We start from the raw sequence: 26,126 nt of genomic DNA, 5'->3' as shown, positions 1-26,126 counted from the left end.
TTATTCGATCAACCAATCAATTTATAATTTGTTTTTTCTGCTTCTTCTCGAAGTAACGTTCGCCTGGCACATCAGAGATTGTTAGCATCAACCAGTTCCGCAAGAAGCAGTGCAATATTTACTGCACTAGCTCGTCACTGACACGCGTTAAGTACAAAGCTACAGGTGTTTTTTTTTTCTCACATTTCATTGCTTTGGTTTATTTAATTGACAAATGTGGCTGATTTGTTGCAGCTGCTCTGCAAAACAGTGAACTGTTGAATGAAGAAAACATTACGTCATTTCTAATGAAAACAACAGAGAAATATAGAACATAATGAAGAGAAGTAGAAATGAAAGTGGACGAAGAGGGGAACTTCTCGGTTCGCACCAGACCCCACAGGTCGGTGCGAACCGAGAATATCATGTGCCGGTGCCTGCACATGATATTGATCCATATCGCAAGATATCGACACGCATGCCTGGTAAGCGAAATATCCTTATTCACTTGTGAGGCCCGATAAGTGGCAAGTAATCATTTCGAAGGCTATAAAAGCTTGCAAATGATATGCTCGGGCTCAGTGGGAGTGATGCGGTACACGTGAATGAGCACTTCACCCAGTCCAACCAGCAGTTGCTGGGGGCTGCTGTTTCACACAAAAAACAAATGTGCTGAATATTTGTGCGTACGAGTGGTGGTACAATTTTCACTCGAAAGGATGAGCAAAGCGAAGCCATCCGAATTCAAACTAAGGATTACCTGAGCCACATATCAAAATAACAATGTAACTACCACTTCTACAATTTAACTGACCATAGATATAAATGTAATCTAGAGTTGTTCCTCTTGTACTGTTGAAAGTTATTACGCCAAATTGACTCGCTCAGAGTCTGGGCTTTCTGCTAAACACTTTAAACCTTTAATGCATAGCTCAACAACATTGTTGACCTAACAATAACATTTACAGAAATGGGACAAATCAATATTTTAGTCTGTGCCTCTAAATTTACGTCTATTTATGTGCCTGCTCAACATCTGCATTCACAAAAATGTCAATTGTGAGCAGCAACCGATATTTTTATGACAAAACTGGAGGACTTCGTCATTCTCTTCTTAGCGCACATGATGGTCGTATTCTCGTCAATGCATTTTTTTTCTTTTGTTTAGGCAAGATGTTATTTTTATCCCCATAGAGGTGCATCTCAAGAACGCGCATTGACTATGCCAAAGCAATTATCAAATATCATTTTTTGACCATGCACTGACCTTCAACCAGCTGATCAACAATATTTTTGACCTACTCTATCTCGGTTAGCTTTTAGACAAACTATGCAATATTTCAGGTGCTGTATGTTTGAGCAATATAATGAAGAAATAAAGCAATAAAAATGTTCTAGGCCAAGCCTTTCTTATCTTCCCAGTTAAAGTGCTAACATTCGCAGTACGAGAAACCACGGTGATCACCTTTATACATATTTTTTACTCGTTGTCTACGCAGTTCGATGTACTGGATTTTACAGAAACGTGGTTGATTGCGCACAATGATATACTTAGCTTCAGCAATTATTCATATAACGGTTTGCTCACGACACATGGTAGAGGAGATAGACTAGCTGTATATGTAAAAAGTTGCTATGCACATTCAGTTATGCATAAATTATCAACCATGAATCCGAATGTGTAATGTTTGGCTCTAACTCTGTCTACCATTATGGCAAATGCAATTTATAGGAACCTACTCTTTTCGTAAGATGTCAGAGAAACATGAGTACATCAGGTGCATACAGAACACGAAAAATTAGGCCCATAAATCTGAGTAACCTTAAAGCGACCATGGAAAATGCATGCTTGAAAGTGTATATGGTGTCAATAATGTAAACAAATCATATTTATTATTTAGCACAAACAAGTTGAAGAGAAGTTTCATAGAAAGAAGTTCAAGCAACCATGGACGAATAAGGAGTTATATAACAAAATCCGCATAAAAAAGTAAAAGGTTTGACAATTTTCTTAAAAGCCGTGATTAATATCTTCTTGCTGCATACAAGAAATACAGGAATAGGCAAACTAAAAGACAAAAACAGCAAAAATAAATTACTTTACGGAGCGCCTTACTACTATTGAGAGAGGTTTGACTAATGTTTAGAAGGTGTTTCACTCAACTTGAGCCAGACTTTAAATAAAATGAAGGTAATGATATTTGTCCTCGCTTCGAGGTACTCAGATTATTTTTCGCATGTCACTAAATTAGATAATTAGTCTTAATTATTTAACCAAATGCTGAAATGATATTTCTGATGAAAGGTGAAAATGAAAAAATTGTAGAGCAAGCAACATGATAAGCTCCCCATATAGCGTTCTGTTGCTCAATGCCTGCTGCCTAAAAGTGTTTTTCCGAGTGTGAAAGAACCCCGAAAATGAAAGCAAAGTGCCTCGAGCGGCTAATCGTGCGGCGATCTCTTTCACAAACGTGGTGCAGGCCCTGCATTCACTCTTACAATTATTTGTTCTCAATATTTTTAATATGGTAATGCCATCTCTTGCTTGCAATATATGTGTCAATTGATAGATCTGTGTATAACGTATGGCCTACACGTAATATTTACTTCCCGCACCTGGTGTTACAGTACACGTATCATTATGCGTTATTTTGTATGCGCTTTTGCACTGTACCAAACACATTGAGGGCCATGACCCCACCAAGCTTGCTAGCCTTTTGTCCCGACTCCTCCCTTTCGGAAATGGAAGACAAACTTCCCTCCACATGTGAAGTCAAGATTGTCTTCTGTTTGTCTTCGTATGCAAAGCGCGGGGAAGGTGCACGAAAAGTAATAAAGTGTAAAATAAATAGGTCTGCAAAATTTTTAAAAAGCATGCGTTTTCAACGCCTTAATCTCCCATAAATGCGCAAACTAAAGACGACGAGAGCATTGGTCCCACAATTAATGCTCCCTTAATTACAAAGGGGAAGAACTTGTTGCAAAGGAGTTGGAAAGACGCTCGTCAACCTTTTCAGGCGAGTGTTAACAGACATATAGAATATCCACACATAGTAAACACACCGGAATTGCTTGCATTATCACCGAGAGTAAATTTACAAGGAATATACTTTTTCGAAGGCTTAAACGTCCCATTAGTAAATACCTATAAAGGGTGGAAAAGAGGGGGAAGAGCCTAACACCATCCAGAAAATCGGAAGAAATACCCTGCAGGAATGGGGAGGTGGACTCAGCCTAAAGTTATTTTTTGTTGGTGGTTAATGGTTTCCTGTTAGAGCCAGTGTGCCAGTTTATAGATTCTGGGTGTCTCCACAGTCATGCCTGCACATGCGGCCACTCCCTGCGCGGCGACGGAAATGAGAGGCCACATGTTAAAGGGACACTAAAGCAAAACAATCAATCAGTTTAGACTAATGAAGTATTGTTTAAGAACCCTGCAGGCTGTCATATGAAAAAAAAAATTGTTTGATTATTAGGTGAGAAAATGAAGATACAAGCATCAGTATTTGAATTTCGCGCCGAAACCCCAGCGCCAGTACATCAGCGTGACGTCAGGGTTTCCGAATTATGTTTTCGCATTTGGGCCGCGTTGGCTAAATAAAGGTTCCCGAAACTTGGCATGTTTAATATTTGGTTCCTTTAGAACACAATGCGGCGCCACCCGTATTTCGTTCTTGCGCGTTTTCTGGCTTACCAAAGGCTTCGTTGTAAGAGTGGTGTTTTTGGTGTTGTAGAACGGTAATTTACTGATGGAGAAGAAATCATTTTTCACTTAAGTGTCCCTTTAAGCTTATACCAGGCAAAAAACAAATAGGAAAAAAAATAACACGAGAAAACAAGAGAGGGCAGTGGAGGAAAATGTTACATTACTCATAACGTGCAAAATGAAAAACAAACTAATCATAAAAAATGCATGAAAATATAACATCAAATATATAAAATAATCTCAAAAGACAACAATGAAGGGATAGCCCTGAAATGTCTCGGTGACTGTCACCAGGTTATGAAAAAAAGTGCGTGTTTGCATGTTCTGGTAGTAAATCTAAAACTCGGTAACTTTCGTACTATGCGCTTCACCCTTTCCCGTCAAATGTAGACTTATCAAGCACGCAAATGCACATCATCTACGATTTATTCATTGATTTGTGTGTGTGTGTGCGTGTGTGTGTGTGTGTGTGCGTGTGTGTGTGTGTGTGTGTGTGTGTGTGTGTGTGTGTGTGTGTGTGTGTGTGTGTGTGTGTGTGTGTGCCCGTGCGTGTGTGTGTGCGCGTGCGTGCGTGTGTGTGTGTGTGTTCTGTACTAAAACTCACAGTCAGTATTTGTTAAAAAGATCGTGTTTTTTAGTTCCATGTTAATATGTGGCGAATGTCCAGTTACTATACAGTTCAAAGCGCTTTTACATCCCTCAGTATGTGTATGTATGTTTACACGTGTGTTTCCAACCGAAACTGTGACAGTCGGTACTTGAGAAAGAAATCGTGTTATTGAGTTCTATGTTAAAATCTAGCGAATGTCCACATACGTACAGTTCAAAAAAGGATTTCACGTTCCACGGTATATCTCTACATATATGTTCTTTGACACACTCAGTGCATGTGAACGCCGATGACATTTCTACGCGTTTACTTGGAATAAAAATATCACTGATCTTAGAAACGTCATACAGAATACAATGAACTTGCAGTCACGTGTTTCACTACCTTTCCTCTGGCCCCGTCTAAATTCATTGCCACCCGATGCTTGTTCTTGAGGAAAAGGCAACCTCTGCTTCAGGTTAATTGGTGCCCTGTTTGTTAAAAAAAGCGTAGATAAAACCGCAGCGTAGCATGGCAGTGCACGCAGTCGACGTTAAAAACCATCTGTCGGCACAGCGCTCGCCCGCAATGGCTTCATGACATAGAATGTCAAAGTCAGAAAGCGTAGACGCTTCTACACACTCGAAGCCAGCCTCATGCGAAATGGATAGCGCAAGGTTCAATACAAGACCCAACCTCGGTCCCTGTGGGCTATGCATTTTTTTAACAGAAAGCGCGCCTACACAGGATGCCCAAGGACAGCGCAGTATCAGTTTCCGAGAATTCCTAATTGCGATAGATACAATTTCCAACTTCTTCCCCCCACCCTCCCCCCGTATAACAAATCAAACTTCTTTCAGACAGGTAATTGACTGGTTTCCGGAACTCATCGAACAATTTTTTCTTGTCATTCTAAACTAGATATCGGCCTCATGGCTTTACACCGGAGTTGTCTTTTACGCAGAACTCCAGGTCGACCGCAATAGCACAATTTTCTTGATGAGAACTTGGCACAAATTGAAAAAGAAATAATGGGACTTTCCGTTTGGTTGGCATGAAAAGGAACATAAGTGATTGCCCCAATAGAAGACACAATACGGATCTCTGTGTCACGTATGACAGTCTCTCTTTTTTTTTGTCATTCCAGCTAAAGTTAAGTATGCGTCCCAGGCTCACAGAAGGACACATGTTATTCTTCCAGAAAACCATTGCCGCATAATAGAACGATCTATCTTCCGCCGTCGAACTGTCTACAGACGTGGTCTGAAGGTCGCTGTTGCCCCCTTCTTACTACATCAGATATCAGAGCATAAAAGGAGAAAATAATGAATGTCGCAGACCTTCTGGGAAAAACACAGAGAGCGAATACGAAAGGTTTCACTCTTGTGAAAAAGAGTGGAGACGTTGGCGTCTCCAAAGAGTGAGCCCGACTACGACACATTGCAAGCACTGAAAAGTGAAAAACGAGGAACGTTTTAATGGAAGTGAAGAATGACATGGGCATGGACTAATACAACGTGTACATGAGAAAGTTTTAGTTTTAGAGTGATATAAATTTCGCCGCCTCTTTACTGTTCTGCCTTTCGATTTGTCAAGGTCATTCCTACGTATAGCGCTGTGTGTGTCCCTATGTTTCTTCTTTTGTCCCGTCCTTTAATCGCGCTACCGTACTCCCCTACGTATACGCCACATTTGCTTCAGACTGGGATCTTTATTTTCCGTATTTTCTCTCGCGGCTCTTTCAACGCTTATGTCTCTTAAACTTATGAGTAGTTATGCAATGGCTCTGTATCTATACGTGGATAATTGTGTTTTTATTAGTTAATAGTACCATCATTATTTGAAAACATTTGTGCGTGCGTGTATAAATCAGGCTGTTTCCTGCCATGCAGAGGAGAGAGAAAGTAGGAAAGCGGGGAGTTCAACAATACGCAGCGTGAAGGAGGTTAATGGATGATAAGAAAGAAAGAAAAAGAGCGAGAGGGAGTCACGAGCACTGCGCGTACATTGTGCTGCCCATCGCACCTCACATTAATTGGTCATTGAGGCCAGTCGGTTTGATGATGTGACGCCCGCTTTGCTTTTTGTAAGCCTGCCGCACATGGGGCCATGGTCCAAGAAGATATGTATCAGAAAATATTCTGGTATCTAACCCGTTTCAACAAGTCCGATGAATGTCGCGTTCGGTGTTATAACAATGAGGAAAACACAATACGTGTTCCGTTGTCTTTTCAGAGCTGCACAAGTCACACATGGGTGAATTTGTCATTTCAATGCGAAATGAGTAGGCTGCTGTAAAACCATCCTGCATCACTAAGTTGCATCACTACTGGAAGCGTGCGATGGCGCTTGCAGCTTGAGTGAAGGGTGCAGGCTGTCGAGGTGACAGTTCGAAATATTCAGGGTGTTCTAAGAAGCTTGCGTCTTGGTTTGATCAAACAAAGACCCCTTGTCGCGTTCGTTCTGAAGAAGAGTATGGGAATCGTTTGCGTCCCTTCTTGCAAAAAAATTTAAAAAGTCGATGGTCACTTGCACAACCACCTTTGACAAACGCACTGATAAACAATGCCTGGGGTTCAACATTGCTTGAACCTATGGTTATATGGGCGAAAGCTCTGTTAAGCATGGTTAGACACATTTATTCAGTGCTTCTGCACTGCGAGCTATATCGGCAGGGTGCTCAGACTCAGCCTGGCACCTGCAGCGAAGAGTTGACGCGCTTGCAACGGCGGGTGCTGCATCCTTGGCGAGACTGAGTGACCACGCGCCACCGAAGCCGCTTTTAAAGAAACCCTCGCCTAGTCACGTGGTACACAACGGTGAGGCTCGAGTGAGCGCATCTGCGACGCCTCTCCACAGCGGATCACGTAACCTGACGTCACACCTTCATACGTGCATGCCGGCGCCTGAAGATCAAACGCATGCCGAGATTGGCCTTGGGAGTTATACCTCCAGGAGTAGAACTTTCGTTCCTAAACGTTACAATTCATTTCGCAAATCGCCACGACATAGGACTACGTGCAATGACTGCATCCTCTTTCAACGACCGCACGAGAGGGGGCTCTCGTATACTACATTGTGGCAGCAATCTACAGGATTTTTTGTGTGTTTCTTATTACACGTGCGGGACCCCGTGTCTCCCGTATTCACTTTTTGGCAGATACTGGAGAACTTGTTTTTTTTGCGGCAAAAACAAGTTGGCAGCCACCTAGCCGTACATAGCTCCCGGTGTGATTGTCGTGCATTGTTTGAAAAATGCAAAATACTGAGGCAGTATGGTTTTCCCAGCGTGCACGTGAGATATACGAGGCCTTTTGCATCGACAAGAAAGACGAGATGTGCGTGAGTTGTGCGGTTTTCACATTATCCATCGTCACTATCTTCCTGACAATGCATTCCTACTATGATATGTTCTCCTCTCCTTCCTGCCTATTCAAGGCCCTTTATATATTGCTGTGTGCGCAATAAAATATTTATTGAAGGTCAGCGCTTCGTCTGTTTCCGCCACGTTCCGTTGTCCAGCGCTGTTACTCCTTTTCTTCAAACATTACGTTGGTTATGTCCAGCTACGCAGCATTTGCGTATTTCGAAGGTTACCTGGGACACCTTATATATTACACTACGTTTCACAGAGACACACTAGTTTGAGACTCACTTGTTTGCATGATCGAAGAAATGTATACTGTTCGGGTTGCGTGTGCGCAGAAAATTTCCTCTTCTAATACATGTACCCTAGTGATCCGCAAATCGGTCACTAAAGGCACTTAGTGTTTATAGGGGTGTCCTTCTTTTGCTCGTCATCTTTGGCAGCAAATAATAATGTTCAGGTTTGTCTTCTCGTCAGTACTCAGTTGAATCAGGAGAAATGCGAGGCAAGTCTAATAGGTGTTGCAGGAAATGCCAATACCTAACGAAGCAGGTGAGAAGTAATTGTTCCTTCCACTTTCAACTCCTTCATCAGAATGTAAGTTAAGCACAACAATTAATGCCCGGACAAATAAGAACACTTTGTTTCATTTTGCTCACCTTGTCTTCAATGACTCTTCCTATTCAGCAGCTTCTTTATCTGACCAGCACATCAATTAAAACCAATTAGCCAAGGTTCAAGTTTTCGCGCAGTGAACTAGGTATCGGTTGTAAATTTTGCAAAGCCTGTTTTCAGAAGCATTGAAATCAAGAATTACTGGCGATTACGAACATGCTCTCCAGTACGAACGCACTCTACTGCAAATATGAGTGTTTTTTTTTTTTTAGCGAACCTTCCTTTTCGAACTCTCCCGGGCTTTCCTGACTGTGGCTGATGCTAGCTGCGATCGAACATGGGTCTCCCGGCACGCGCAGCCCGATGTTCTTACCATTAAGCTATACAACAGCAGGTATACTTCTACTGAGCCAATGCCAACTAGCTCCCCAAGAGGATAGCCGCGTGTCGCGTTGAGTAGCGCGGGTGCGTGAGAGCACATGCATGGCGTGCCAGTTTCCTTTATGCCAAAGACGCAGGAATGAAATGGCCACATTTATAGCCAGTTGGTTAAACGCTTCACACAAATTCGCAGATGTACGTTGAATGCACATAACTTTGTTTCTCTATCTGTCTTGTTTATATCCCGGGATGTGAAAACATTCCCAGCAAACAGCAATTCCACCCGCCATATTTAGGTGTTTCTATTAATTAAACAATGTTTTTTTTTATTCCTCGAATGTAATGACCTCTATTGCCTTTAGGGTACCTAAATAAATAGATTATTATCTCGCTTGCTTTACTGACGTAAACAACCGCTAAATCTCCGACGTGGCTCAGTGGTTAGGGGGTCAATACCCGCCGCGAAAGATTTCCGATTCGAAAAGCGTGTGTATACCGAGACTTGGGCGTGTACATTACCAGTTGGTCTAAAGGTCCAAGGCCTCCACCACACGGCCCCTCTCAGAGCCCTTGTGTTCCTTCGGACTTAAAAACTCCCACAAATCAAAGAAGCATTGCGAAAATTTCAAAAATACGATCGTGACGAAAACACTTAGACATGTGAATATTAAAAGGTTTTGATTAGCAGATTTCATTGTTCAAGTACAATTTTATACTGCAGCGACTTCCTACGATGAACGGTAGTTACATTGAGGTTCTTACATTCGTTTATAAAGCGCCCTGTTAATGCGGTAACCGTTACCTATGCATGCAGGACGCTCAAAACGGGCAGGGAACACAAGAAAAAGATGACATTAGCGCTGCCTCTATTCTTGGATTCGTATCAACAAGTTTGATTATGGCATTTGTTACATTAAATATGCCGTCGGGGCACTCAGTATGAATTACTTGTGGATACCAACTTGCAACGACGTACATGCGAGGCTACGATGAAATAATGGAACATAGCTGTAATATTGTAAATCATCATCATCATCATCATCATCATCATTTGCCTGGTTACGCCCACTGCAGGGCAAAGGCCTCTCCCATACTTCTCCAACTACCCCGGTCATTTATTAATTGTGGCCATGTTGTCCCTGCAAACTTCTCAATCTCATCGGCCCACCTAACTTTTTGTCGCCGTCTGCTACGCTTCCCTTCCCTTGGAATCCAGTCCATAACCCTTAATGACCATCGGTTATCTTCCCTCCTCATTACATGTCCGGCCCATACCCATTTCTTTTTCTTGATTTCAACTAAGATGTCGTTTACCCGCGTTTGTTCCCTCACCCAATCTGCTCTTTTCTTATCCCTTAACGTTACACCCATCATTCTTCTTTCCATAGCTCGAGTGCGTCGTCCTCAGTTTAAGCAGAACCCTTTTCGTAAGCCTCCAGGTTTCTGCCCCATACGTGAGTACTGGCAAGACACAGCTGTTACATACTTTTCTCCTGAGGGTCCAAAAACAAGAAAGGGGCTGGCAGATGGAATGGCACACTGTGGTATAAAATTTTTTAAACAGGGTTGAAGTACCTCAGACAGGCTGGCCAACGTTTCGATAGGTGGACCTATCTTCGTCAAAGGCGGCCTCGTCATCCTCGGCGTGTTAGTTTTAAAGGGTTAGTGCAGTGACGTCACGTGCGGGTGTTGTCGCTGGCGGCTGGTTTTAAAGAGAGAGATTACAAGAGGGAACAGACGCTGTCGTCCGACGTCTGTGAGCCTCATTCTCAAGACGAAGGGACAAGAGCGTGAGAGTGGGCACGCGGGGAGGAAAGAAAAGAAATAGAAGCAGAAAAAAGGGAAAAAAGGAAAAAAAGGAGGGGGGAGCCAGGGCCGTACCAAGACACAACAAAGGGGGAGGGGGGGTGAAAGAAAAAGAAAGAGAAAAATTAAATCTTTAAGAAATACGGGGGCTTGGGAGCGTGTTGGGGATGCGAAAGGTTAGGAGGTATTCAGGGGGAGTCGTTGGCGGCATGTTTTTGAGGCATTAGAACGGCCGGTCAAGCAATAGGTCGAGTAATTTTGAAATAGTTAAGGTGGCGACGAGGAGTCTGCGGTGCAATGTGTGGGGTGACTGAAAGGCAGCGGCATGGTCTTTCAAGGAGCACTGCCCCACGCGCTTAACGTAGGTGTCGTTACGGCGGCATCCAGAAGGCGATACTCTGGGTTGAGGCGCCGAAAAAGGCATATTGACTTCGGAATGTGTTGTCGAGGGGGTTTCAAAAAAAAAGACTAAAAAAGGGGGGCAGGGGGAAGGGGGGGGGCAAAATCGGTATAGCAAACAGGAGGGTGACGCGTGCAGAAGCGGGCGCGGGCAAGTGTACATGGAAGAAGGGGATCGTACACTTGGTATAGACGTAAAATCCTGAAAGAGTACATTAAATTGAGTAGTAGGCAGGAAATTTTTTTTCCCTTCCCTCCCTTTTTTTCCTCCGAAATGAAAGAGTAGGTGAGGTTAAGAATTAAAGTTGGCTGGTGGCCTAATGTGTTTTGTGTATTGGTTTATGATATGAGAGTTTCAGATTTAAGTTACAGCTTTTAAAGATTCTAAGTTGCCGCGTGCCAAATTAATTCCTGTCGGGTGTAGGCAATTAAACTTGTGTATGAGGTATGATTCCGTGTACTTCCTTTCGCGAGGGGAACGGAAATTTGTTTGTAGTATATAGAGCCTTGCTTTGTCAAACATATGTCCATGTTCATTAAAGTGGCTGGCTACTGCTTTGGGTAAATTGTGTTTTGTGTCCGCGCGGTCACCATTGAGTCTTGTATTGATTTGTTGTCCGGTCTCACCTATGTATTGTTTGCTACAAGCGGCGCATTCTAGACAGTAGACTACATTGCTTGATGTGCAGGTGAAAGCCGAAGTTACCTTGTGTGTGTAATTCGACGCTGTACTTTTTACTGTAGTAGTGGATTGAATGTGTTTGCATGTAGAGCACCTGGGGCGACCACAGGGATTGGTTCCCAACTTCTTCTTTTTCTGTAGTTTGGCGTGCACAAGAACATCTTTAAAATTAGTGTTGCGTCTGTAGGCCACTCTGGGAGGGTCGGGAAAAATCTTCTTAAGTTTCTGGTTGCTGGTGAGAATCGGGTAGTATTTACTTAGGATGTTATTCACGTTTGGGAGTGCGTTTGAGAATTTAGTAGTAAGAAGAGGCGTTGTTGTTCTTGTGATCTTCGGGCGGGGCTTGAGGACCTCGGCTCGATCAAGTTTGGTTGCAGCGATGTAAGCTGTTTGAAGGTCACTGTTTGGGTGGTTCCTGTTTGATAGCGTTTCTTTAAGGTGATCGTAGTTGGGAACCAATCCCTGTGGTCGCCCCAGGTGCTCTACATGCAAACACATTCAATCCACTACTACAGTAAAAAGTACAGCGTCGAATTACACACACAAGGTAACTTCGGCTTTCACCTGCACATCAAGCAATGTAGTCTACTGTCTAGAATGCGCCGCTTGTAGCAAACAATACATAGGTGAGACCGGACAACAAATCAATACAAGACTCAATGGTCACCGCGCGGACACAAAACACAATTTACCCAAAGCAGTAGCCAGCCACTTTAATGAACATGGACATATGTTTGACAAAGCAAGGCTCTATATACTACAAACAAATTTCCGTTCCCCTCGCGAAAGGAAGTACACGGAATCATACCTCATACACAAGTTTAATTGCCTACACCCGGCAGGAATTAATTTGGCACGCGGCAACTTAGAATCTTTAAAAGCTGTAACTTAAATCTGAAACTCTCATATCATCAACCAATACACAAAACACATTAGGCCACCAGCCAACTTTAATTCTTAACCTCACCTACTCTTTCATTTCGGAGGAAAAAAAGGGAGGGAAGGGAAAAAATATCTCCTGCCTACTACTCAATTTAATGTACTCTTTCAGGATTTTACGTCTATAACCAAGTGTACGATCCCCTTCTTCCATGTACACTTGCCCGCGCCCGCTTCTGCACGTGTCACCCTCCTGTTTGCTATACCGATTTCGCCCCCCCCTTCCCCCTGCCCCCCTTTTTTAGTCTTTTTTTTTAAACCCCCTCGACAACACATTCCGAAGTCAATATGCCTTTTTCGGCGCCTCAACCCAGAGTATCGCCTTCTGGATGCCGCCGTAACGACACCTACGTTAAGCGCGTGGGGCAGTGCCCCTTGAAAGACCATGCCGCTGCCTTTCAGTCACCCCACACATTGCACCGCAGACTCCTCGTCGCCACCTTAACTATTTCAAAATTACTCGACCTATTGCTTGACCGGCCGTTCTAATGCCTCAAAAACATGCCGCCAACGACTCCCCCTGAATACCTCCTAACCTTTCGCATCCCCAACACGCTCCCAAGCCCCCGTATTTCTTAAAGATTTCATTTTTCTCTTTCTTTTTCTTTCACCCCCCTCCCCCTTTGTTGTGTCTTGGTACGGCCCTGGCTCCCCCCTCCTTTTTTTCCCTTTTTTTCCCTTTTTTCTGCTTCTATTTCTTTTCTTTCCTCCCCGCGTGCCCACTCTCACGCTCTTGTCCCTTCGTCTTGAGAATGAGGCTCACAGACGTCGGACGACAGCGTCTGTTCCCTCTTGTAATCTCTCTCTTTAAAACCAGCCGCCAGCGACAACACCCGCACGTGACGTCACTGCACTAACCCTTTAAAACTAACACGCCGAGGATGACGAGGCCGCCTTTGACGAAGATAGGTCCACCTATCGAAACGTTGGCCAGCCTGTCTGAGGTACTTCAACCCTGTTTAAAAAATTTTATACCACAGTTTTCTCCTGAGGGATAGTGGCAACCTGCTGTTCATGATTTGAGAATGCCTGGAAAACACACCCCAATTGTAAATATAGTAAGGCTACTAATAATACCTTGAAAATCTGCAAGATAGTCGAAGATCGTTTCACAAGAGAAAGCACTCCGGAAACTGTGTTGATTGCGTAAATAAATAGTTCTTTTTATTGAATTGATTCATGACATCTTTGTATGGGGGCCGGGAAAAGATACAGTTGTCGTACTGAAGGCCTCAGATGGTGCCTCGTTAATGCCCATGAATGCTTTTTTTTCTTTTCAGTCGTGATTCGTGTTGTTCTACGTGTCGTTCGATGATATGCCCAGCATAATGGCTGCTATTTCCTTCTGTACCAATTAACGACATTCCGTTGCATTTTGGACAATGCGTAAACAGGCGAGAGTGAAGTGATGAAAGCAGAGAGCGATCGTGTGAATTCTGAAAAGGAACAAGAGATACAATACGGTTAGCAATGAACAAATCGGAATGCCTGCTGACCGTAAAATGTCGTTACCTATAATAACGGTTGCGAAATTGAGAATGAATGAATGCTTCGACGTTACTAACGAGCATTGAAAAATAATTTCTACTGCAATGCCGCAGAACGTACCCCAGACGCGGTGGATAAAACTTCCCTGCTGAATTACATTAATCATTTTCGTGTTTTTAGTACACAAAAAGGTTGTATTTTATTTAGATTAGGAAACAAGAACAAAGCATACCACCCTGACATTGAGTTCTCCCTTTTTTTGCACAGTATATATGGTATATCAATAGAAGATACCTGCAGTTGTTAAGAAGACATAGTGTCAATATTTTTGCAATCATAGATGAGACGCAGTATTAGCAATGGCGGCATTAAATTAGTACAGCCCCGTTTAGCGTATGCGCATTACTGTTCACACGCTGATGCGAATATATTTTCAGCTTATTTCCTTCAACTGAACAGCATCAGCACAATTAAAGCGGAACAGTCACTGTAAGTACTAATCTTTGCTGAAATTTATCTCGAGCTCGTACAGAGAAATGCACTGCCGTAAGATGCGTAATGCCCAGAGCAGGTGTTCGCTACTCTGGGAAATAATATGTGCTAACATGAGTTTGGCGCCCGTGGTTCCAGAACATTCTCTGAACACGGTCGCCAGTGTAGGTGCGATTATAAACGCTTTCAAATCAAGATCAGTTTTTTGAGAGAGCTGTATAGTTCTACGCATTGCTGCATCCAGTTTGCAAAATAAGCTATGGGCAGTGATAGAATCATAGTTTACTCTTTAGTTACGCTCCGGAGTCTGCCTGAACTTTCATTCGCAGAGCTCGGGGATATCGCTTACGCTCTACCGTTACTGTTACCGCTTTGCCGATCTGTTTAGCTTCGTGCGTGCTAGCTAACCCACTCATGCTTCTTGCATGCCAGCATAGCTCGACTTGCATGCCACATGTGAAGCTGGGAAGTGGCAGAGGCCGGAGTGGCAACTATAGGGTGGTAAGTAGCCTTGGAGCTAAATCTGCACTTCACTAAAACAAATGAGCCGCAACTTTCATTCACACCTTTGGTTTACTAGCCGAGGTAGCCTGCCTGGTATCCCAAGCCGTAGCTATTGGCTCCTGCTCCATGGGCCTGGTTGTTGTAGGCGTTTCCGGAGCTGCCCTGTCCGTAGCGGCGGTTTGCGCCGGCGTTCTGGGCAACACCGAAGGCCTCGCGATCTCCGTAGGTCTGCACGTTGCCGTAGTCGCGGCGGTTGGTGCCTCCGTAATTGTAGCCAAAGGCACCCTGCCCGTGAGTGTTTCCGTAGCCACCCAGGCCAAAGCTTCCACCGCGGTTGAAGCCAGAACCGTAGGCCCCAACGCCATAGCCCGGGTAGAAGCCCGTGCGTCCCTCAAGAGGCTTCTCGCCTTCTGGGGCGGGCTTGGCCTCTTCAGCAGGAACCTCAGCGGGTGGAGCTACTTCCTCGGCCGGGGCAGCCAGGGCTAGACCCAGGAGGGCGAAGAAGGCAGCGAAGGGCAGCTAAAAGACCAAGAGCGTCAATTGTGAATTATGCCTTCAATGAAGATCGTTTGCGTAGCTTTGAATTTCAAGTGGAGTATCGGAAAATATATATATCTCTGTTAGATCTTCACTACTAAGAAAGCACCTGCCACGGTAAATCAGTGGCTGGCGTTGCACTGCTAAGCTCGTGGTCGCGGGTTCGACCGCAGCCGCAGCGCCGTATTGGGATAGAGGTGGAATGCATAAACGCTTGTTTAAATTGCATTGATTGGACGCACGCTAAACAACCCCAGTTCGTCAAAGTAATCCGGGATCTCTCTCCACGGTGTCGCTATTATTCAGATCGACGTTTAGGCATGTAAAACCCCGGAATCCAATTAATTCACAACTACGAAAGGGTCAAGGTGCTTTGTTATGACTCCGATAACTCCGAGGTATTCTGCAGTGTGATAGCTGTCTACACATTGGGGAAAATTGGTGCCATTTGAGGCTCTAAATAGAAAACTAAAGGAACTCAGAAGATCTCAGAATGAACGTGACTGTAGCTCTCACATGACCCAATATGTTACCTCGCAGTACACAGCCGGACGCGATCTTCTGCAGGAAGCACGCTGAACCCTGTGTACCCAAGTTAAGAGGCTAGTCAGAGAAGAGTCCTTGCCATAAGGACAACAATTTCGTCATGACGACAAAAAATTCAGTTCAGCAATGAAATTTCGACGAAGGCTTCTGTCAAGGTGACAGGTCGCGCCGTTTTGAGAAAAGCCCACGTCGTTCGCGCAAACCATACCTGTGCGACTTACACACATTGTTGTTCAAGCAATTTTAAGAATATTGCATCTGTTTAACTTTTAGTCTAGGAGACATTTATTCAGAGTTCTTTGTTTTCGTGCTTTAAGTATGAGTGACTCTATAAAGCGTTTCAGGTTCATCTCCTTAACGTCTTGGCCGCGGCTTCCGCTATGTCACATATTTGCTAAAGGATATTCTTTGCGTGTGTCATTAAAAATCCATCAAAATAAAGGTGTTTGTTCTAACTGCGAAATACCAAAGTAAAGATACGAATGCTTAGAGTTTTAAAACAAGAGCTATTTCACGTATCAGTAATCTGAAGCTCATTCAAAGAGTACACTCAAACTTATGGGATGTGTCTTCACAGCGATGAGTCAAGAATAGCTTACGTGCGCCTACTGCTCATGAACATAAACTACTACGAAAGTTATTCGCAGAATAAACAAGCCAAAATCGGCAAAACGAGATGGAATCTTCACTCCGACTGACAAATGGGCACCATTACCCAAAATACTGGACGAATAAGTTACCAACCTCCAAAACACGCGAATTGACCACCTACCCTCTCCAGCTTTGCCTGCCAGACTTTGGCTTCACTCTCCTCGGCCACAAATCGAAACAAAGCGACAGACGCACGCTCGTATTATCGGTCGCATACTAAACAGTGTGTCAACCTCGACTCCATTTCCCACAAGCATCAATCGCGCACTCGGGCACACAGAGTACGAAGCCCCATTCGCTGCTTACCAGGCGGCTCATGTTGGTGGCGGTGTCAGCTGTCTGGAGAGCTCGGCAGCGGATTGTAGCCGGGCCGACTTCGAAAGCCGCTTTTTATAACGAGGCTCGAGGAGCGGGCGGTCGGCTCGTGGGGGCCGGGGACACGCTTGCAGCAGGCCGTGTTTCCCAGGCCGGAGAGCGGACCACGCACACGGCAACTCAAAATGCCCGCGTCCGGTGCAACAACCCTCTCGGAAGCGAAATCGCCCGGGAAGGGGTGGAGAAGGCTGCGTGTCCTGAGCGAGGGGGGGAGGGGGGCACCCGAAAGGTGTGCTGGGCTTGCTCAGGATGTCGGGTGGAGAGGAGTGTGCTGCTGGTCGGCCGACCGTGCAGCCGGAGGCAACGGAGTCGTCAGCCGATTTCGCGGAACACCAGCCCCTTAGCTTGCGCGAGTCTCCCGCAGTGTGAAAGCGGACGGCCCATGCGACAGTCACTGAGTATTTGAGAGTGAGCGGAAACAGAACATAAGAATTAAAAAAAAAGAACGACGAAAACAGACAGCGCCCGTGCGGTTAAGATGGCGCCAGCTGATATGGGGGTGCCCCCACGTGTTGCACCTGACTCCGACGACTCCGGGAGAGAGGGCCAAGAAGGGCGAGAGAAATAAACAAACTGCAGCATACCATGTAGACGAGAGACCACGTGCATGAACTAAATACAACTGAACTGAGAGCTACAAAAAAAATAATAAACGTTGAGAGAGGTAACGTACCAGATTGGAGAGGAGGAAAGAAGAGCGGGCAGGTGACCTTCAAAGTGGTTCTTGCGGTTCTTTATTTTTCAGTTGGCCAAACTCTCGTGCGGGCCACCGCTCAGCTGCTTGCGGCGCCTGCAGTGATGCTCACTCATTTGGCCATGCGGGTGCGCGTAAGTCGTCGTGCGATTCGCACCCGGCACCGTTCCCCCTGTACATCGCGGGGTCAAGCTATAGACACAACAGCTAATAGCTGAGGTCGAGGTTCATGTATTTCGCTCGAAGCGGCTCTACTGCCTGACCGCTTTCAAGGTGAACGGTACAGGCGTCGACGGCCGAGTCGTAACGCCGAAAAATTGGCAGGCAACTGGGCAGGATCAGGACAAAAAAGCCACTTAAAGAAAGTCTTTCCCACGCATAGGTCCTTCATTCGAGTGCACTGGGAAATATTTGATTGACGGATCAGTAATATGTGCGGTAACCTACACACTTGTGACACAGGTGTCCATACACTCATAAACAAGGTAAATATATGCAACAGAGAATGGAAATGCGATGAGTGCTTTAATCAATCATTATTGTTCATTAATTGTATACAGGTAACGACAATTTTGTTCCGAACTCCTTGTTTCCTCTTATAGTGGAGAAAACTGTTTAAGCTGTCATAAGAGGAACGCAGAGAATTAAATGACTCGTAGTTCTCGCAAGTATTGCTCTTCAAGGTCTCACTTGAAGTGATGTCAGTGCCTTCCGCCGTCACCTGGAAATATATAACCTAGGAAGCAAGCAAGACGGAAGAAGGCGCCACTTTTCAGTGGAAGCGGAAGGGTGTGCTTTCCTTTTCCAGTGAATCCGTACTGCTCCTTACAAAATGGCGCGAAGAGCAACCACCTTACAGCTAATGTGTACGTGTGCTTCGTTTCGTAAATGACGTGAGCATTTTCTCTACTAGAGAGTTCGGCAACGGTAGTTGCTTGCTGTTCCTATTACGACATCAACCAGCCGTTTGTTCTCGAACATCTTATCGCCTCCATTGGGCAGCGATGTTTCGATAGCTAGAGCTCATGTTTAGAAATTTTCCCCGTCCTCTAAAAATTAGGGAGTTTTACGTGCCAAAACCGCTTTCTGATTAATAGGCACGCCATAGTGGAGGACTCCGGAAATTTCGACTAGCTGGGGTTCTTTAACGTGCACCTAAATCTAAGTACACGGGTGTTTTCGCATTTCGCCCCCATGGAACTGCAGCCGCCGTGGCCGGGATTCGATCCCGCGACCTCGTGCTCAGCAGCCTAACACCATAGCCACTGAGCAACCGTGGCGGGTTTCCCCGTCCTCAGTATAACGTGAGAAGTAGCAGTGTTGAGAGACACATTAGCCACTCTCATTTACCTCAGGGGCAGGGGCGATTATGTTATTATTAAGTGTTGTTAGCGTTTCAAAGTTTTTCGTGGCATTTGTACCGCCCTCAACCCCCGTCCCTATCCCTTTATAAATTATATACCAGTAACAAGCCTTACGAAACTTATAAACCCAGTTGCTCGCACAGCTAAAAAGAGAAAGAAAGGAAAGATGGCTACCACTGGAATCATAAGATCTGGCGTTCGCCGGGAAAGCTAGAAGTTTCAAGAAGCGCAAGGTACACACGTGGCAAACAGGCTGTAGCTGCACGAAGTTCCGTTTGGAGCATGCTGTCTGGGGGTAGGAGGGGGGGGGTGGGGGCAGCGATTCATACTGCGAGTTCACCTGTGTGTAAGTCGATGTTTTTATCAGATTGTGTGAGAGATGTTCTCGCAGATTTGTCACTGCGTTTCCGATCTCAGGAGTAGGACTTTTGCCATGCCACCTCACTTGGGCCGGAAAGTTGCATTACAACATTAAGAATATGACAAGCTACCCTTTAAATTATACAGCCTGGAATACTGCATAATGGGGAAAAGGAAGGCAAATGTTGATTATGTGGTTTTGAAGACACACCCCTGAATTGTTACGAATGAGGCAAATAATTTTCAAATGATAACCTTTTTAACATCACCCAATGTCAAATAATCGAACGATACGTGACGAGGTAACATGGCCTAAAGGAGCTTGCTAATTAAGACGGCCCATCATAAATGTGATTTATGTTTGAAATGAAACGTTGAAGAATAGTAAAAATAACTTCCTTTAAAAGTGGATGACCACGGGAAGAAGGAGCAGGAGTCCGGGTGTGGGTTTTAGGCTGAAACTCTGCCGGGCTTGCCTCCAGGAATACATAGGCTATCAAAGAATGTGAAGGTATTCTATTAGTCTCCTGATTTTATGAAGTTGCATTTATTTATCCGCGGAACAGCTGAACACTACCCGTCAATTAATTTGCATGCGGAAGCCTAGTGTTGCACAGCTTTATCTTAATTAGGGCTCAACCAGAACTCTATAGTGCCGCGATTATTTGCAGTCATTTTGCACCTCACCACACACCACATTGACCAATGTGGTGATACTATTCTGCTGCAGACATAACACAGTAAGTTTCTGTTTTAATGCCATAAAGCGGCACCGAAGCTATTACAGGCGCAGCAATGCAGCGCTGCCGATAAACTTGGCCAGTTGCCTAAAGTTAATAGAAAAAGCGAAACCTCAGAGTTGCGTTTCTTCATTTCTCCCCCCTTTATTGTATTTCGCCTGTATTGGAACGCGCCTGCAGCGGGGCTCCAACCATCGACCTCGTGCTCAGTAGCAGAACGACATATCCACTGAGCAAAGGCAGCGCGTTCAGGCGGTTCATTAAATGCTATATATATATATATATATATATATATATATATATATATATATATATATATATATATATATATATATATATATATATGACGTCTGAGCGATGGTCTCTATAGGTATACGAATATATAACAAGTATTTGTCACGGACGCGATAGTGAACATAAAATGTTCTGGCGAACACCAAATAAGGCGTGTGATTTTTCAAGAAATGCAATTTGTAATAAAACATATCCTTTGGTTTCTGCGTATAACGGATCGAGTAAGTATGAGCGAAAGATGTGGTCGAAGTGTTACTAGGAACGTATAGTCACTGGCTGCTTTTACCTTCATCATCATCATCAGCCTATATTTATGTCCATTGCAGGACGAAGGCCTCTCCAAGCCTCCAATTACCCCTTATCAGGCTTACCTGCTTCTACAAACCAGGCTGCGAACATACACACGTGTATTGACTGTTTCTTTTTATTTTTTGACGGCAAGCGTGTTGCAATATCTGTTACTCTTTGCCGAGTAAAGTGCGATTTTTCCTCATTGAAGATGGTCTTACACCAAGGCAATACGTGGGAGGACTTTTCCTTGGGAAGATAAATGCACTTGACTGCACTTTGAATAATCTAGTGATGCAATGCTAAGTCTACGGCATGCTCAATGCAACAAAACGAAAATATAATGCGCTAGCAGGACAGTCATGCGCTTTTTAAAAATATGGGTAGAAATTGACAGCGCGTTTTGTTAGTAACTTCGTAAGAAACGTTTGACATGTGCCTTAAGTCTTAGCTAATAATGTGCTTTCGTAATTGTCTCTCGAATTCTTTTGCGCCCCGCTAGAGCCTATAGAGCATAGGAACGGATTTATGAATATAATCACCATATTATTACACACATCCTGTTCACTGCTCAAAATCTTCTATAATAATAAACATAAAGAAAAACGCTAAGTTTGGTGCAATGCATTTGCTCATACGACACCTTAAATCGACGAACGAAACAGCAATGGCAGCGAGTTTGACATATCAGCGAGTTTGGCAAAACAAAAGACGTGCCTGTTTTCGCACATTATGGCTCAAGTGGTATGAGTTTACCGCTGTCTCCCGTTAATCAGATCCAAAGTGTAAATCACAGAATATGAGCATTGTCTCGGCTTTTATTTATGGGATTCAAGTTTCCGAATCGAGGCCGAGCATTCGAGAAATATAACCAGCGAATGTCAAATATTTTCTTATTTCTAAAGAAAGTGAAATGTAAAGTTGGCTTGGAGTCAGTTCGCTTAAAAAGGAAGCTTATGTACATATTTTATTACAGGTATGCAATGCCGCTCTCAAATAGATGTCCAGTCAAGTATAAATTAAATTAAAACAAGTGTTTTCAGTTACGTGGCGCACCATGACAGTGACCGTAATCAAAACAATGAAACAGCCTGACACCAGATGCACTTAGAGTACTGTGTTAATCGAAGGAGAGAACCGTTACACTATGCCACCAAAAAAGAGGGGGGAGGGGGAGAAAAGGGTGGATGCAAATAGGGTGATACGTGTCAAATAATATTTTTTTCCATAAACTGAGATAACAAACTCGTACGAAGGCTAAAAACGAGGCCTATTTATTCAATGAATGGCAGAGATAATGGGCCCCAGGAGTTCGCTCAGGAACTGACGCGTCTACATGACAAAATGCGGCTCTCATACAGACGAATAATAACTAGCAGTCATCACTTGTCTCGGTCTCTCTCGAATGAACGTTGTTATCTCTTATTTTCCAAGGTATAAGTTTTCGACGATTTCGAATACTTAATCTCTGAACCGAATGCTAATTGAATAGCAAAGACTATTCGATGCGTAATCGAAATTCTGAATGTTTCCATACCCAAAGTTGTAAGTTGTAGCCGTAGGTGGGGTTTCGCCTGGCGATCAAGGCCGGAAATGCTCCACCCGAGCGTCTCTGACAATATCACTGCGGTGTTTCACCACATGTCCATCAAACCAGTCTCTCTTAAGAATGTAATAAGAAGACGTAAAGCTTCTTTGCGGGCTATAACTGAACCTTCTGGGAACACAAGGTGGTGCAGGCACACGTACGGAATGTTCTTTTATTTAGGTCTTCCAGAAGATGGCCCCTTTCATCTTGATATTTCGGGCGCACTCACTTTGATAGTCGTTGGCCAAGCCCGTCCTTTTGTTTCTTTCATTCCGTTTCATTCCGTCAAAAAGCGTTTCTTTCAATTCCGCAACTTTTAACATTATGAACAGCAGTTCGAGCATCGACAGCAATTTTCGGAACAGAACGGGAAATAGGGAAGTTGAGGTTGGTTTGTGGTTACCGGCAGCTGGAACGACGAGGACAGAAAAATAAACCACAAAGAATGCATGGGCGCTGAACTTCACATGCAATTTATCCGTGAACAAAATGTAGTTGAAAATCAGCGCCCATCCTGTGTGGTTCCTGTCTTTGATGTCGTTGTTCGCGCTGCCCATAACCATGAATGGTTCTCTGCATTTCTGCTCTGATGATGGCCTCGCAGTGGGCCACGACACGGTTAGAAATATTGGGTACAGCATGCCAACACGCGAATTAGTGACAAGCTTTTGAGATACGTCGCTCTCGTGTTCAACGAAGACCTATCATGGCATTCAAAGCTGCGTGATGCAGGATTTGTCAAGTTTGCAATAAAGACATAAAGATTACTGTTACGCTTTGAGCCGCAACATTATCACTATCCAAATTATTACGAAGTGTCTAACTCTTAGATCAACAGTGTGGAGTTGACAAGCTCCTCACACAAGTTTTTTTCTTTCTTTCTGTGGCCTATAGGGACAGCAATACCGGCCCGTTTAAGTTGTTTTTATGTACTAACATAGGCCACAGTTTATGTGAGTTTTCTTTCTATATTCATCAATAACTAAGTCTTACTGTTTGTCTCTTTGAAGACAAGGTCCATTTGCACTTAACAACATAAGACTCTTGTTTTGTGACGAAATTGAACTGGCCTGCACCATGATGATGTCAACTAGAACAAGATTGCTTAGCTGGACTATGCAAGCCGTAAAATTTCATGAAAAGCTGTATGACGGATTCTTGGAATGCTTTGCGAAGTTGTTGAATGAACGTGACGTCTGTCATAATGCGACTTACATTAGAGATAAAAGGACGAACAAACCATCGTGGCAACTACATAACTTGAAGCCGGCCCTACGGGTTGGAGCCCTGTGTCTTTGTTTCTGTACGGCACCACTTTTTTGAAGCTTTCTGTGCCTACACCCCGCAGGATTTTTCCCGCTATATAACGAAACCAAACGGAATTCCTAGTCAGTTCCAATGTTAGTTGAAACCCGAAAAACTAACAAAAAAAGTAAATGGATGAAATCTGCGGTTTTATGTGCCAAAACCACGATTTGTTTATGAGGCACGCCGTAGTGGGGGACTCCGCATTAATTTTGACTGCCAGGAATGTTAACGTGCCCCCAGTGCACGGGACACGGGCACTTTAGCATTTCGCCGCCGTCGAAATGCAGCAGCCGCGGCAGGGATTTGATCCCGGGACCTCGTGCTTAGCAGCGCAACACCAAAGCCGCTAAGCCGCGACAGCGGCTAACAACAAAATACAGTAGCCGTTGAATTTTCATGAGGTAATGAGGAAGTAGTCAAAGATAACAACACGAAGCGGGACTATAGAATACCATGAGACTGGGTGCTTCCATCGGGCTTTTACATTTTCCTTTTATATCTGCGACAATGCCAGTGCATGCGGGACCGCAGCTACAGACGGCCTTACGCTGTTACCTTACCATCGCTGCTGGTAACCATCTCGTGTCTGGCTGCCTTAGCCCACTTCACTGTTTCTTCAGCAATGTGCCTCTTTTAATGCGTAAGCATTCCTAGGCGACTGACTCAGGAAACCTGTCCGTCGGTCTGTCGCTCCGTACGTAACGCGTAACACGATTTGGTCCATACAGAAAAAAAAACGGAATAAATTCGAAATAAAGAAATCGAGGAAAAACCTTAGCGGTGATGAGTTTCGAACCTACGACCCTGCCATGAGAAGTCATGTGTTTTACCCACTGCACAAAACACCCACTTTTTTCCTCCGTTACATGGGAGAAGCATTTTATACAAAACAAGAAAAACAAAGTGCTAACAAAATTTAAGGTGATGGAAAACATTTAAAAGTCAGGCAAGCATGCGCAAGCGTCCAATAAACGCATCCAGTCTTCCGGTGTTTTTTGTGCAGCGTACACACTACGAACGTAAGCAGCAGATTCCCGAAAAAATGACTGCGTGCTTCGCGGTGCTTCAGCGTGCCTGTCGTACATTCTACTGGACCAAAGGCAATGTAGGCCAAGTAACATACATCGTCATATCATATGGGTAGGTGATAGGGATTTTTAAAGGTAGGAAAAGTATTGTGTATGGTGTGATACCTACATCTCTTTTCTTGTTTCTTTGGAGAATGTCCCAGAAGAACACGGTGTCCCTACAGTCTACAAAACAGGGATCAATCTTTTTCAGCATGTGGACACAAATGGCAGTTTGTCTACCACGGCACGAAACAGACCCTTTTTTCCAACCAAGTTTTGACAGGAAAGGTTGTCGAATGTAGCATAAAGAAAAAAAGTTTTGATCCCTGGAGGAATGATCACTCGACGGACACGCTTAAGTACATACAGGTAATAAGATTCCAGATATGGCGCATGATAATCGGGAAATGTAAACTATGTGTCAGTGAATGCAGCAGAAATTTCCTTGCGGAAGGCAGGTAAAATATGATCCATACTAAAGCGAGCCTTTTGAAATTGAAAGCCTTCAACAACTTCCTTCAAGAAGCCCCAAGCAGCAGTTGGTGCATCTGTGAGAGATGACGACACAACTATTTCTGAAAAGTCATTTATTATTCGAAGTTGCGACATCTCCCTTAGAAATGGACTGTTTCTATCAGGAAAGAAGAATAACCGGGAGACAAGTTCTTCAACAAAAAGGTAAACCAGGCCAAGACCCTCACTCTCAAGAGAAAGAAAAGGTATTCACGCTGCAAGGCCTCAACACGTGGGCTCCATACATAGGTAGCAAACACACGATGGAAAGCTTGCAACCTATGCCGCGAGCAGTGTAATACCTGCAAGCAGGCCATAGGTCGAGGTGCTAAGAACACACTGCAAGCTTCAGCTCAGCTAAATATGGACTACTGCCACCCCTGCCAATCGTTAAACTTACGTTATACTTATGCAACTTCCTCTGAACAGTGAGGATTACTATTGTAATGTTGAGAGAGGGATACACCTAAGTGCTTGAAGTGCTGCCTCCACTGAATACCTGCGAAGTGAGTTGGCATCGTATACCCCAGACCAAAACATTGAACCATGACGTTACTGAAGTGATGACAATGATACGACAGTGTGACGGCGACTACATGACAACGACTGTTTGTCTTCGATGGCATTATGACGACGGCATGACGTGAGTTGGATAACAAAGCTGGAATTGCGATGATGCGACGGCCATGACGGCATCACAACCACGAACAGAGAGTTAGGGGTCCTAACTGTTAGACGACTTGGACGAATGGGCTGGAGTAGAAGGCGTGACGATCACAGCATGGCAAGAGTCAGATCACGAAACTAGAAAGATGAAGATTGAAAAACCACGACGGCATCACTCTAGCGGT

At 44.3% G+C, this 26,126-nt stretch overlaps 1 protein-coding gene across 1 annotated transcript in view; it reads right to left on the bottom strand.

Annotated features, from left to right (window-relative positions):
* LOC135901092 (uncharacterized) overlaps window positions 1-17,259 on the bottom strand; it is a 46,581-nt gene extending 29,322 nt beyond the window's left edge. The window contains exons 1-2 of the mRNA XM_065430771.2: window positions 16,988-17,259; window positions 15,021-15,466 (exon numbers count right to left, since the gene is read on the bottom strand). Coding sequence (XP_065286843.1) covers window positions 15,021-15,466; window positions 16,988-16,999 — 458 coding nt within the window. The 5' untranslated portion in view covers window positions 17,000-17,259. The remainder of the gene's footprint in view (window positions 1-15,020; window positions 15,467-16,987) is intronic.
* Window positions 17,260-26,126: the final 8,867 nt, after the last annotated feature.

This window comes from Dermacentor albipictus, chromosome 1 (assembly GCF_038994185.2).
Source record: "Dermacentor albipictus isolate Rhodes 1998 colony chromosome 1, USDA_Dalb.pri_finalv2, whole genome shotgun sequence".
NCBI lineage: Eukaryota > Metazoa > Arthropoda > Arachnida > Ixodida > Ixodidae > Dermacentor > Dermacentor albipictus.
The sequence above is the reverse complement of the archived record's forward strand: the minus strand, read 5'-3'. Positions and strand labels throughout refer to the sequence as shown.